Genomic DNA, 14,105 nt, shown 5'->3' with positions numbered 1-14,105 from the left:
ATACAGGAATATACATCTCTCCAGTTGTTGTCCATCATCCAATATACATTTTCAAGTTCCTTTAATGAAACAAGTCCATAACAATCCTTCGCACAGTACTAGGTGCAGTGTACAGCTATCAGCTAGTAACAAACAAGCTGCAGGCCTACAGATCGGAGCAGTGCTTTTCAGCGCTGCTAGATTTGGGCGCAGCCAGCGCCGCCATAGACTGTAATGGGAATCAGTCTATAGCGGCGCTCAGTGAGCAACGTCGGCTCCGTCAGAAGACGGAACCGAAGTTGCTTAAAAACACAATAATTCGGCCTCCAGCAATTGCTGGAAGCCGAATTATTTCATTCCCCCACTATCCATGGCGGCCTGGAGGGGGAATAGTAATTAAATCGGCCCAGACTTGTGCAGAAGCAGGATCAGCCATATAGCGCTGTATCCTGCGCCCAAGTCTACCGGCGCCGATTTCAAATGTACTCCTACAGATACCTTGCTGTAACTTATAACTAAGCACACACAGTTCTAACCTAGGTAAATCTGGCACAATACACCCTATAAATCACAGGTGTAAGGTTGTAAAACAGACCTACTTCTCTTTGTCTCTGGCCTTAGCTTGTATCACACATACAACACAAGTATCTGCCTATTGTGGGATCTGTCATCATTGGATGCTCGGGCTTACTGTGCACCCTGGGAGCCAGAGAGATTCGCCCAGCAGGTGTGCATTCTGGGCTTCCAATCAAAATTTTGGCAGCGTACCGCCGCTATTGATCGCTGAAAAAGCGACTGCATGGCGAATCACTGAAACTTCGGTAAGCAGGAAAGACTGAGATTAAACATACGATTTTCACTCGCTCATCCTTACGGATCACCTTTTCCTCTTGGCGGCCGCCATCTTGGTTTTCACCACATGCAAACTCTTTCAGTTTCTTTGCCGCCGTATGTCAGGTTTTCACATTAACGGAGTTAGCAGGCATCTTGGGGCAGTAAGGAACACTCCCAGGTGGTTTCCATGCAAACTAAGTAACCTAAATGTTCAGAAGGATAATATGCAGCAAGTCACAGAGATGGAGCTCTCTTACATACGTGTGATGCGACCCACATCCAAACACCCCCTCAATTTAATCTATTTTTATGCTGCATACACTTGCATAATTCTGCAGCAGCTCTGAGTTATTTGCATCTCATTAACCACCCCTAATGAGCTGCAGTCTTACCTTGTCCTGTATTGTGTTTCAGCCAAACCATGTAGTCTCTGAAGATGTGAGGACTGACAGCAGAATAGATCATGACCATTAGTGGCTGTGATTGGCTGAAAAGTTTCAGTAGCCTCAGGAGGCTCCTCCCCTAGGAATTTTTTGTGATGGACTAATGCTTCATACACACTTGAGATAAAAGTCTTTGGAAAAGGCAAGATCACAGACCAATCTTACCACCCTTCATGTAGTATGAGAGCCATACTCTACACAATCTTTTCTATGGAGCTGCACTCCCCATCAGATAAAATCTTTGCAAGATGCTGCACACAAAGATGCCCGTACACACTCAAAAGATCATTATCTGCAAAAGATCTGTTGCTGCAAAATATCCATTCCTGCAAAATGCATTCATAGTCTATGAGATCTGCAGATCATCATACACACTTGGTTTAACAGACAATCATCTGCAGATCATCTGCAGATCAGATCCACCAGGATGGATTTTCAGATCTGCAGATGATTGCCAGATATGCAGATGAAGTGTTAAACCAAGTGTGTATGATGATCTGCAGATCTCATAGACTATGAATGCATTTTGCAGGAATGGATATTTTGCAGGAACAGCTTACACAGGGGAGCTTACAATCTAATCCTACCATAGTATTATTATGTATTTATATAACACTGACATCTTCTACAGCACTTTGCAGAGTGCAACTCAGCCAGTTACCAATACAGAAATTCACTAAGGGCCTGTTTCCACTACACGCAGATTGGATGCAGAAAAACGGACTCCAATGAATGCCTTTGGGAAAATCTGCATCAGAAAAATTGCTTTTAGTGGAAACAGGCCCATAGGCATTCATTGGAGTCCGTTTTTCTGCATCCGATCTGCGTGTAGTGGAAACAGGCCCTAATTGTTGCAACTGTTGCTGCCAATCTGAATTCAGGAAGATGGCGCCTTCATTGACAACCACAGCCTCAGAATTCTGGCCTGTTTTTGTTTTTCTTCCCTTTTCCCTACTAATTCACCTTGTTTTTACCCCTGAAGGTGTGCAGTGTGGTCTGGTGTTCATGGGGAGTTCAGGGCCCAGAGTTTTAACCACCTTGCCGGCCGCTGCCTGGGTCCCTTATCTGTGCAGGTACAGGCCATGTGGAGTCCACTGCTGCCACCCAGGAGGTTGGGGCTCCACTGAGGTTGGAAGACACTGTGCCAATCGGGACATCTAGCTAGCTAGCTCCATCCATCCATTGGCTGCTGCTGCTCCACCGCAGCAGGGACACCTTTGGCTCAGCCTCTCCATGATGTCAGCCTCTAATCCGAAAGTAAGGGCTGCCATAGCTGGACGCTTCTGTGACAGCTAAATTATCTTGTCCAGCCCTGCTGAATGCTGCCCAGGAGTTGGGACCCACCACAGAAATGAACACTACTGCACCTTTTGAACTGGAACACCTTGGCCAGCACTGCCAGATGCCAGCAATCGGGATCCTCAGCAGCGTCAGCCATCACCGCCACTTTCTTTCATGAAGAACTGGGCAATTTCTGCTGAACCTTTGCCTTCCTCTGCCCCCCTCCCCATATTTCCTTAGTGGTAACAGATAACTGCCAAGTGTGACTGGTCGCGCCGTAATATGGCAACCTCGGGCCTTGACTTTTGACATTTTCCCCCCTCTCACCATCCAACCACCCCCTCTTTCAGAACCTGTATATGCCAAAACCAATTCTATGCAACTAACCCCCCCCCCCCCCTTTGTACTTAGCGAAATAGACGATTCTGATATATATCCACTCCCTGCCAGATCCAGGCAGGGATATCACAAAGTTTACAAAGAATACAGCGGTTCAGGTAAACAGCAGTTCTTTAATTTCTAGTTAGAGCATTCAGATATTCAACATAACATTTTTTTAAATATTGTTTTAATAAAAGAAGGCTAAATCAGTGCAGAAATATTTATAGAAGAAAAAAACTTATAAAATGAACTTTATAAAAAAAAAAGTATATCAGAAAAGGAAATTACAGATGGAAAGTAGATAAATATGCACCGCTAGGCGTTAGCCCAGTGCAGCAAATGTGTTACATGCAGATCAGTCCAGGCTGGTGATCCAAAGTCTCCAATCTCTAGCTTTACTTTTTTGGTAACTAAGCTCTTTGTTTTCGATCAGTCTTCTAGAAAACCTTGTGGTTGCGGTTCACCCTAACTTAACTAGGTACTCTGTGGATCCCTCACAAGTGAATCGTGACAAGGCTCAGTTCGCACTCAGAATCAAAATCACAATTGCAATTAGATGTGATTTTGCATTAGGTGATCTGTGATTTTGCCGCAATTGCGTTTTGCGATTCCCATTCCAGTGAATGAGAACCGCAATGCAATCGCCTGAAAAATGCTGCATGCAGGGCATTTGCGATCAGCGGAAATCGTGTGAGTAATCGCATAGGATTACATGAGCTGCAGCGTATTGCTGATCGCTGGCGTTAAACAAACCACTAAACTCCGGCTAAAAGCGCCCGAGTGTGAATGGAGCCTAATGCTTTTCTATCCAATCACAGCATGCTCGTGCTAGTGCCCTGCCCCATATGAATGGAGGCTGCTGGGATACCCGCTCACCAGGACTCCTCTGAAGCCTGATTAGTTGGCTTTTGTTACCACTTTCCTCTATGCTGCTGCACATCAGATTGCAGCCTCCAGTATAAAATGACAGAGCCCTGTCCTGCCAGCCTCTGTTTTATAATGCAGGATTGGAGAAGGTTTCAGGGTTAAATACTTACCTAATCCAGACTATTCGGAGCTCCGCCTCCCCCATGATCATGTTTCCAAAGTCTGTTGAAGCTTTTTGAAAAAAACTCTACCAGCATTGTTGGGGCCCTCCCCCAGCTCAGCAGCCACCAATTAGGCCATGGCTACTGAGCTGGGGGTGGGCCACAACTATACAGATTAGTGTGGCCTGGGCCCTGGCCAAAATTTGAAAAAAAAAAAAAAAACACTATGGTATTCCAAGGAAGGCGGAGCGATTACCTGACTGGATGAATTACAGCAGATCAAGTATTTAACCCTGAGGCCCCCCAGTCCTGTATCATTAAAGGGAACCTAAACTGAGAAGGATATGGATTTTTCCTTTTAAAAGAATACCAGTTGCCTGACTCTCCTGCTGATCCTGTGTTTCTAATACTTTCAGCCACAGCCCCTCAACAAGCATGCAGATCAGGTGCTCTGACTCAAGTCAGACTGGATTAGCTGCATGCTTGTTTCAGGTGTGTGATTCAGCCACTACTGCATCCAAAGAGATCAGCAGGACTGCCAAGCAACTGGTATTGTTTAAAAGGAAACATCCATCCATATCCCTCTCAGTTAAGGTTCCCTTTAAGACAGGCATGACAGGATCTATCTTTTCACTTCCGAGATCCGAGCTGAAAAATGACATTCGGATCCGAGATGAAAAACTAACTATAACAGGTAATTTGTCTATATATCTTATCTAAAGTTTAAGTTTACACATCTTATCTGGCTGCAAACAGCTTCAAAAGTTTATGATTATTTCTTCCTGTGTACAATGAGGGCAGCCATATTCTGTTTGTCACAGGCTGAGGGCTGGAGATGCTATCAGCTTGCCTGTGTGTAAATTCAGTCCCCTCTCCTCCTCCCTCCTCCCCTCTGCCTCTGAAATCAATGGCTAGTAACCTCCTCCTCCTCCTGCCCAGACTGAGCTCCAATATGCCCTTGCTACAGTGCCAAGGCACAAAAGGAGCTGTGCTTATCTTATAGGGAATTAGAGTATTAAAACTTAAAACAAAAAAAGAATTTGGCTCGAGGAATGCCCTATAAACTATATGAAAGGAACACAATTGTGCAATGAGTAAATGCTTATCTCGGATCCACTTTAAGTCCTCTTTAGGAAGGCAGCCTGGATGTCAGAGATACTATGCAATCTATGAGATGTCCGTATTCCGTGCGGTGTGCAGAAAAGTAGTAGAAAAGTCTAGAGCCGCTCTAGACCTGATAACAGACTGTTTTCCACCACGGACACAAAGACATGTTTCTGGATCTTCAGTTAGCTATAGGATACCTCCACAGATTTGCTTTACACACGTCCACTGCAATAAAGGAACGCAAAGTCCCATCTTGGACATTTTTTTCTGCTATAATACTTACTATGGACACCACGATTATATGGACGGCCACAGCAGATCGTACATTGCATCTATTGTGACCGTGAAATGTTGCAGTGTGAATCCTGCCAATCAAAATTGACATATGTGAACAGATCCTATAGATAACATGGGACCTGCCAACATGTTGGTTTCATGCAATCAGTCCATTATCCAGCCTAGTGTAAACCTACCCTGAAGCCTTTACAGCATCCTCACAGACTAAAGGACGCTCATCTGTATGACTTCTCTGGTGTGTAAGAAGGTTTCTTTTGTCAATGAAACGTTTCCCACATTCTAGACAGGTATAAGGACACTCACCTGTGTGACTTCTTTGGTGTCTAAGGAGATCTCCTTTCTGACTGAAACATTTCCCACACTCTGAACAGCAAAAAGGACACTCCCCAGTGTGAACTCTATGATGTCTAAGAAGATGGGCTTTTTGACTGAAACATTTCCCACACTCTGAACATGAAAAATTACGCTCACCTGTATGATTTTTTGTGTGTCTAAGAAGGTTTCGTTGATCAGAGAAACATTTCCCACACTCTAAACAAGAATAAGGACGCTCCCCTGTGTGACTTCTTTGGTGAGTACGTAGATTAATTTTCTGAGCAAAACATTTCCCACACTCAGAACAAAAAAAGGGATGCTCACTTATGTGAATTTTCTGATGTTCAAGAAAGTTTCCTTGATTGGAGAAATATTTCCCACACTCTAAACAGGAATAAGGTTGCTCCCCTGTGTGACTTCTTTGGTGTACAAGTAAAGTTTCTTTATGAGTGAAACATTTCGCACACTCAGAACAAGGAAAAGGACGCTTACCTGTGTGCATTTTCAGATGGGTTAGGAGTGTACTTTTATGAGTGAAACATTTCCCACACTCAGAACAAAGAAAGGGACGGTCACCTGTGTGAATTTTCTGATGTGCACAAAAGCTTCCTTGATAAGAGAAACATTTCCCACACTCTAAACAAGAGTAAGGACGCTCCCCTGTGTGACTTTTTTGGTGTATAAGTAAAGTTCTTTTATGAGTGAAACGTTTCCCACACTCAGAACATGAAAAAGGTCGCTCACCTGTGTGCTTTTTTGTGTGTGTAAGAAGCTCACATTTACGAATGTAGCATTTCCCACAATCTGAGCAGGAATAAGGACGCTCACCTGTGTGATTTTTCTGGTGTATAAGGAGATCACCTTTCCCACGGAAAGATCTCCCACACTCTGAACAGCAAAAAGGCCGCTCCCCAGTGTGAACTCTCTGGTGTCTAAGAAGACTGTCTTTCTTTCTGAAACATTTCCCACACTCTGAACAGGTAAAGGTTAGGACACCTGTATGACTTCTCTGGTGTCTAAGAAGCTCTCCGTTTTGACCAAAACATTTCTCACACACTGAACAGGAAAAGGGAAGCTCTCCTGTGTGAATTCTCTGATGTCTATAAAGGGATATTTTCTTAGTGAAACATTTCCCACACTCGGCACATGACCATTGCAGCTTGCGTGACTGTGTTTCCTGCTGCACAGCCAGTGATGCTTCAGACTTGCTGCACTCAGGATATCCTAGTCTTTGATATTCTGTGTGTGTGGCATGATCTGATGTACAAGAAGATGCCTCCAGATTAGATGGCTCTGTTCCTGTACTGGCTTTGTGACGTGGTTCGTGGACATCTGAGAAGACCGCCTGTGACTTCCCATAAAACTCCTCACCATTAGAGGAAGCCGCTCCTCTATCTGCACTGTAACCCCGGTGATGTGTATTTACAGTAACAGGAATTTCTTCTGGAGAACATTGTGTGACGCCATTATCTTCTGCAGCATCACATGGATGTGACTTAAGAGGTACCATTGTATTGCTCCCGACATCATCTCCCCCTGCTGGAGAGAAAATGTTACTGTTATATTTCTGCAGTCAGGAGTCATATAAATATGCATAGTAGTCACCAGTGTTACAGAGCTCTATCATAGAAGTGGCACAACAAAACCTACTGAGATGGGTGTGTCAATGAAACCAATTTTCCATACTTTAGGCAAGTGGTAATTACTTTCTGCATAAAGGAGGAAGGGTTATGTAGTACCCAGTAATGTCTTGGAGAACCAGAACCATTAGGAATCTTATATAGAGACATGATTTCCATATTCACTCACTGGACTTGATTCACAAAAGAGTGCTAACTGTTAGCACGGCCTTTTTTGCATTGCGTACGATTGTGAATTTTTGCGCAAAATGATAACGTTTTAGCGCGCAAACGTGAATTTTTGCGCGAAAACAATATCGATTTTGCACGAAAATTTGCGATCGCGCGCAATGCGAAAATTTGCACGAAAACGGCCGTGCTAACAGTTAGCACTCTTTTGTGAATCAAGCCCACTGACTGAAGTGTAGTTTGTCTTCTTCAGCAGAAGGTGTTTGCCATAATTCCGATTTAAGTGTGTAACTGTGGTTACCCACAATGCATCACTACGGAATATGCAAATTATCTCTTTATGCCCCTAAAGCCAGGCTTACATCCAGAACCGCTGGTGTATAGCAAGTCTATTGCTTTTAAATTTTACATAGCCTCATCATCCCCACATGCAGACTGCCTGTTTCGGACTGTTGGTCCTCCTCAATGCATGACAGGGATGGATATGGCTTTATGGGATAGGTGTTTGGACCAAAACAACAGAATACCCAAGCAGCTCTGAGTGACCCAGAAACACTAGGAGATTGGAGTGATGCATTACGGTGGTAAATTTTTGTTCCTGTGAGGCTGTATATATTGAGATAACCTCTTGTTTAGGAAGGCAAGACCTCTAGTAAGTATCTCAAGAACCAGCGTGGCTCGGGGGCTGCAATTTGGCACAGAGGTAGTTTGGGGGGGGGGGGGGGGGAGTCCCTTCCATACCCTGCATACCCTGCATACCCTGAAAATGTGGGGAGTATAGGACATGTGGAAGTGGAGATATTCAGTGTTTTACCACCGGCAGCATAATCAAGTAGGAAATGTGGCAGCACAAATTTACAGGCAGCACGATCAGACACATCAGAGGAATCATGAGGATTGTCTTCACAAGTTATGACCTGACAAAGGCTTAATTCACAAAGCTGTGCTAACTCATAGCATGGTTGCGCTAGCGTTTTGCGCACGTTATAATGCGTGTAACGTTTTTTCCACGCCATCGCAAATTTTCGCTCGCAAAAATTTGCATTTGCGTGCAAAAGTTTGTGATTGCACACGAAAACCGTTGCGCGCAAAACGCTAGTTCGACCTTGTTATGAGATAGCACGGCTTTGTGACTCGATCGCAAAGAGTGCTAAATGCAAAGACAAAATAAAAGGACACTAAATGAGTCACATCAGTCCTTCAGAGAGGGAACAGAGGTAGTTATCCTGGAGGATCCACAGAAATACCATTACTAGTAAGTCTAAGTGGGATTTTCTCTCCCTTCCTTGGGAAAGGTCCACCGCCTAAGTGTCACATCTTAGCTTAAAGAAGAACTTCAGCCTAAACAAACATACGGTCATTAAATTACATTAGTTATGTTAAATTAAAATAAATAAGTAATATAATCTCTTACCAACCCTGTTTTCAAAGAACAGGCAAATGTTTGTGATTTCATGGGGGCAGCCATCTTTTTGGTTGAAAGGAATTGACAGAGAACATGAGACACGGTTCCAACTGTCCTGTGTCCTGATCACCCCTCCCAGCTGCGCGCGCTAGGTTTCAAATCTCAAAATCAAAATTAAAAAAAATAAATAAATTTGTGCCAAAACAGCAGAAGGAGAACAACAATATCAGAAATCCCTTCATGCTTTGCACAGCATCAGGGGAAAAATGCCCAGGCATTTTTCTTCTGTACAGCTAAAAATGAGGTTTGGGTAAGAAAAACAAAGTTCTGATGCTGTGAAACTTTTAAAGAAACACCAAGCCTTTTCAGTGCTGATGAGTAGATTTTTAGTCTGAAGGTTCACTTTAAAACAAGGCCCATTCAGTATTGCTTCATGAAGACTGTTGGGCCCACCCATGTGGCTGCTGTACAGATGTCCTCGATGAAGACTCCTGGTCTCTCTTCAAGGGATCAATACAGACCCTGTGGAGTGCACTAGTTCCTTTTCTCAGAGATTTGTCCGAAAAATCGAAGCTTTCCTTCAGCCATTCCGCTATGGATTCCTCACACCCAGGTCATTACTTCTTCAGTGTGCTCCCATCAACGAGGCTTCTGGCCATCTCCACCAGGACTGTTAGACACAAGAACTTTTCCACACCTTCCCCCTCCCCAAACATCACTCTCATTCTTACAGCCTCCTTCCGCAGTCATTGGATTAATATCACTGGTACATATCCCAATGTGCACATTTTTGATAGATAATGGAAAAATAAAAAAGATTTACCCCAGCTTTTTAGGTCTTCTTCCTCTTGAATTGTCCTGAATACATCACTCATCTGTGTAGACTTCTGATGACCCTTAACAGATATCTCTTCTTCTTCTTCCTCTTTAATTAATCTCATGATGTCACCCTTCTTCATATTCTGCTGATCTCCCTTCACATAGGTCTCTACTTCCTCTTTAGTTGTCCTCATCATGTCACCCTCCTCCATAGACTGCTGATCACTCCTCACATAAGTCTCTTTTTCCTCTCTAATTGTCCTCATCATTTCACCCTCTGAAGTAGTCCTCTGATCACCCCTCACATACATCTCTTCTTCTTTCTCAGGTTTCATGCATCCCAGTTCTTCTGCCTAAATACACAAAATAGTAAAGATGAAAATAAAATCTTCCAGGCAGAGAAGAACATAACCTCAGATTGTCTGAAGTCACTTCTAGTTCTAGATCTTCAGTTCCACCTACATGATAATGGTGGGGGATGGTGGGATCCTCCTGTGGACAATCCTGGGAATAATTAGGACCTGTACATCTCTCTGGTGGGTTTCTGTTACTGGACCCATCTGTAAGAACACACACTGTAACGGTTAGTGTCAGCAAGGGACAGCGTTCTGATTATTTGTTGATCTGCAGTATCACCAATAATACAGAAACTATATCTGATTACATGGTGATCTGCAGAATCACCAATAATACAGAAATAGCAACACGGTATAGCAATGGTCAGAGAAACTCTGCTGACCAGAGTGAGCTCCAACAGACTAGTAGCAATATAAACAGTATGAGGACAGAAATGTCAGTAATTTAATAAAGGTGTGATCACACGTGTTTAGGTACACAGTAGCTCAGGAGTACTCCTAAATGATAGCCCCTTGGTTGTGGGGACTGACACTAACACTAGAGAGGTCGTACAGGCAGGGTCGGTAACTGATCGGTCAGGTCGCAGTACAGAATCGGTAAACAGAATCGTAGTCAGAGTAAAGCCAAGGTCAGCAACAATTAGATGTACGGAAGTACAGAATCAGAAGGCTAGAGCAGAATCGAGGTTGGGCCGGGGTCGGCAACAAGACAGGCAGAGCACAGAATCGTGAGGCAAAGGATAGTCAGAAGTTCAGGCAAGGTTCATACACATAAAGGCAATAATATCAAATTACAATTATAGCTATCAAACAATTCCTAGCTATGTGTGAAATCCCCGGGTTCCTGCCCGATCAAAGCACACTGGGATCTGACTAATGTCTGAGAGCTTAACCACAAAGTTTCAGCAACAGCAGACAATGATGCACTGACAGTTTAGGCCTTAAATACAGACAGAGCATTCACAAGTTCCGCCCAGCAGATTCCAGCCAATCAGTGCCAAAAGTCAGCCCAGCCCCGTCAGCTGACCGGCAGGTCAGCTGACCCGCCTCCTCAAAGCATAAAGGTCCTGTCTCCTGGTGTGCGCAAGTGCTGCCCTGCTTTTATGGACTCTGGAAAGACCTGACCTGGTGGGAGGCGATGGCGAGGAGGCGGCGGTGGAATCCGCCGTGACGTCAGACGCGAGAGCGGCGGCCGCACCGCTCTCCGCTGCAGAGGTAATTTTGCTGTTACTGACACACACACTGACTGAATACATTGGGCTCGATTCACAAAGCGGTGATAACCCAGTTAAAGACTTTAGGCGTGATAGCCATTTTATCATGCCTAATCTCCGTTTAGGCATGATAAGTTTAGATACGTTAAGATCGCAAAGTCCCGCACGCAAAGCAGCGCCATTAAACTCTATGCAACGTTTCGTGCACCAGACTTTGCTAGCGCAAAACTTTTGATCAGCTGTGTACTGCGGTGCTAACCAAGTTGGTACTATAGTTATCATGCCTAAACTTATCATGCCTAAACTTATCACGCCTAAACTGAGTTTATGCGTGATAAGGGGCATTTCACCAGCGTGCTAACAGTTTGCACTGCTTTGTGAATCAGGCCCTATGTGTTTATCAGATAAAGGGGATATGTAGGTGGATCCTCTGTACGGCTCGCTGTGTAATACATTGGCGCTATATATATATATATATATATATATATATATATATATACACAATAAATAAATACTGCTCTCTCCTCTATAAGAAATGAAATTCTTCTCTTACCCGGTGATGTAAGGGGCAGCTGATTCTCCAACATGGTGTCCTTGGAGAGGTCCTGGTGTCCCTCTGTATACTGCCCCTCCTCCACCACATCTTCCTCTTTCTTCTCTACCCTACAGCTCTTCCAATCTTCCATTACAATGTTCTCCTTCTGATCCTTTTCTTCCTGATGCCTCCCCTCCTCCTGCAAAGGCACAGTGAGACATGAAACAAGGACAGGTTTGTAATAAAGCACACAATATTTCAGCAGGTAGATAGACCATTACCCCCAAACCACAAGTTCACTTCACATATTTCTATCAGCATATATGTTTCTTTACTTGTATATTTTATTATGTTATAATTGCAAACTGCTTGCAAGCACAGTTGACCTGGAATAGTGTATCTCCCTTCCACAACATGTGTTCTGCATAATAAAGTCTCAATGTTCTGATCTGAAGATGGTCCACTATATTTTTTTTTTTTGGAACTAGAGCTAGAGTGACCCTTATCTTCCATGTATGTTCTTTTATTGTTTTTATTTTATCAAGCTATGGAAACCACCCCTTAAATGCATAATAATTCAGTACAGCTTGGCCAAGTTAAGGCAACCACAGGGAGCAGATACAGACCAAATCCAGGAATCAATCAATTACTCATTTGTAACTCAAGAATTCTACCTGACTGGATTTCAGAAGAAATCTGAACAAGGAATAACTGCTGTCCCTGCTAGATCTATACTCCTCAATGCAGTACAAAGCTCCTCCCTACTAGCCCCTCCCCTCACTGCTCCCCCCTTGCCAGCTTGGCAAAAATGTACAACTGTGCCTGCCTGCCAAGCTTTAAATTGATAAACTGAAAAATAAATCTGTAGTTGGGCTTCTGGGGGTCCACTGATTAGAGTGTAAGCTCCTCTGGTGCAGACATGATGGGAATGGATCAGCGATCTATGTACAGCGCTGTGGAATATGTCAGGGCTATGTAAATACACTGTATAGTGTGTAACTGTGGTGAGGATAGCTCCTCTGTTGGTTTACTGGTGGCTCAGGACTGATGGGAAAGGATTAGTGATCTCTACAAAAATAGCAGCAACTGGTGGTGATGGGGGAGGGGTCACAGTGTGGGGGTTACTGGATGTAAATATAAAATGATATCTTACCTTTGCTGCCAGCCCTAGCAATGTGTCTTTTCCTCCACCCTTCTAAGCTCAACTTCCTGCCTTGCCCCATTATTTTACTGATTTGCGTTCGACTTAAAATTATATGAGCCTGCCACCACATGGACTACGGAGGAACTGCAACCAACATGACTTCAGTGTGATCCTGAAGTCTACAAGCATGAAATCTCTCCCATTATTAATAATGATAAAATAATGTCTGGCCTCTTTGATGTCACTCTAATACAAAAATGATTGGTCATCTGTACTCTAGTAATGTTTGCCCTCTAGTAATTTGTAGACCTCCCCCTCCCCCTTCCCGTAAATAAAAAAAAAACGTCCTGCCCCTCTTCCAATAATCCTAAAATATTTCCTACTGCTCTCTATTACTCCTAAAGTATTGTTTCTCTATTATAGTGATAACATATGGTAATTTCTGCACTCTCTTTTCATAATCTGAAAATGATTTCTTTTAATCCTTGATAAAATGTAATCCTATAATATCTCCTGCACTCTCTTCTATTAATTGTAAAATTATTTCGGTCTTTTTCAATAATGCAAAAATAGAAAATGTTGTCCCCACTTCATTTTTTCTTATCTGCATTCTGCACTTACCTCCCAGGAATACACAGATGTTCTCTCTGAACAGGCTAATGAAGGAGCTCACAAGAGACCCTGTCATGTTGACACAAGGCTTTACTGCTGGACCATTAGGGCAGCACATGGCAATTATTTCTGCAATAATTCCTCCTCTTGCTCTCCTCAGGGTAGGTTACCCCGCCATGCTCTCCCCCAAGCAAGAAGACCTTGTGGTTTCTGTGTTTGTGTTATAAAAGTGGGATGCAAATCCTGTACCTGCACTGTACTGCAATTACTCAAAATATAAAGTGCAGCAATAATCTCACATTTGAGGCGCAGCAGTCACCCCACATATGAAGTGCAGCAATCACCCCACATATGAAGTGCAGCAATCACCCCACATAGAAAATGAGGCAATCACCCAAAACTTCAAATGCAGCTAATACGCTTCATATGAAGTGTGGCAACCACCCACATATGAAATACGTCAATCACACTAACAATTCAGCAATTAGTATGCACAAGAAGTAAAGGAGTGCGGTACTCTCCCAGTAAATCAAGTTGAAATGAGAAA

The 14,105-nt window shown here is 43.5% G+C and overlaps 1 protein-coding gene across 1 annotated transcript; it reads right to left on the bottom strand.

Annotated features, from left to right (window-relative positions):
- Positions 1 to 3,044: 3,044 nt before the first annotated feature.
- Positions 3,045 to 13,041, bottom strand: LOC137543901 (zinc finger protein 432-like). The gene is made up of 5 exons (XM_068264972.1): positions 12,956 to 13,041; positions 11,821 to 12,001; positions 10,160 to 10,257; positions 9,702 to 10,050; positions 3,045 to 7,204 (listed from the first exon to the last, which is right to left on the bottom strand). The coding sequence occupies exons 2-5, from the start codon at positions 11,951 to 11,953 to the stop codon at positions 5,523 to 5,525; spliced, it is 2,262 nt and encodes a 753-aa protein (XP_068121073.1). The 5' UTR covers positions 11,954 to 12,001; positions 12,956 to 13,041; the 3' UTR covers positions 3,045 to 5,522.
- Positions 13,042 to 14,105: the final 1,064 nt, after the last annotated feature.

The sequence above is a fragment of the Hyperolius riggenbachi genome, unplaced genomic scaffold, assembly GCF_040937935.1.
Source record: "Hyperolius riggenbachi isolate aHypRig1 unplaced genomic scaffold, aHypRig1.pri scaffold_347, whole genome shotgun sequence".
NCBI lineage: Eukaryota > Metazoa > Chordata > Amphibia > Anura > Hyperoliidae > Hyperolius > Hyperolius riggenbachi.
Note: the sequence above shows the minus strand (reverse complement) of the source record. Positions and strands in the feature narration are given on the sequence as shown.

What these genes read in the sequence shown, in the direction of transcription:
- LOC137543901 (XM_068264972.1), bottom strand. Translation starts at nt 11,953, where the DNA reads ATGGAAGATTGGAAGAGCTGTAGGGTAGAGAAGAAAGAGGAAGATGTG. An exon ending in CCATCCCCCACCATTATCAT is followed by an intron (nt 10,051 to 10,159) that starts GTAGGTGGAACT and finishes TTGTGTATTTAG; the next exon opens with GCAGAAGAACTGGGATGCAT. An exon ending in AGAAGACCTAAAAAGCTGGG is followed by an intron (nt 7,205 to 9,701) that starts GTAAATCTTTTT and finishes TTTTCTCTCCAG; the next exon opens with CAGGGGGAGATGATGTCGGG.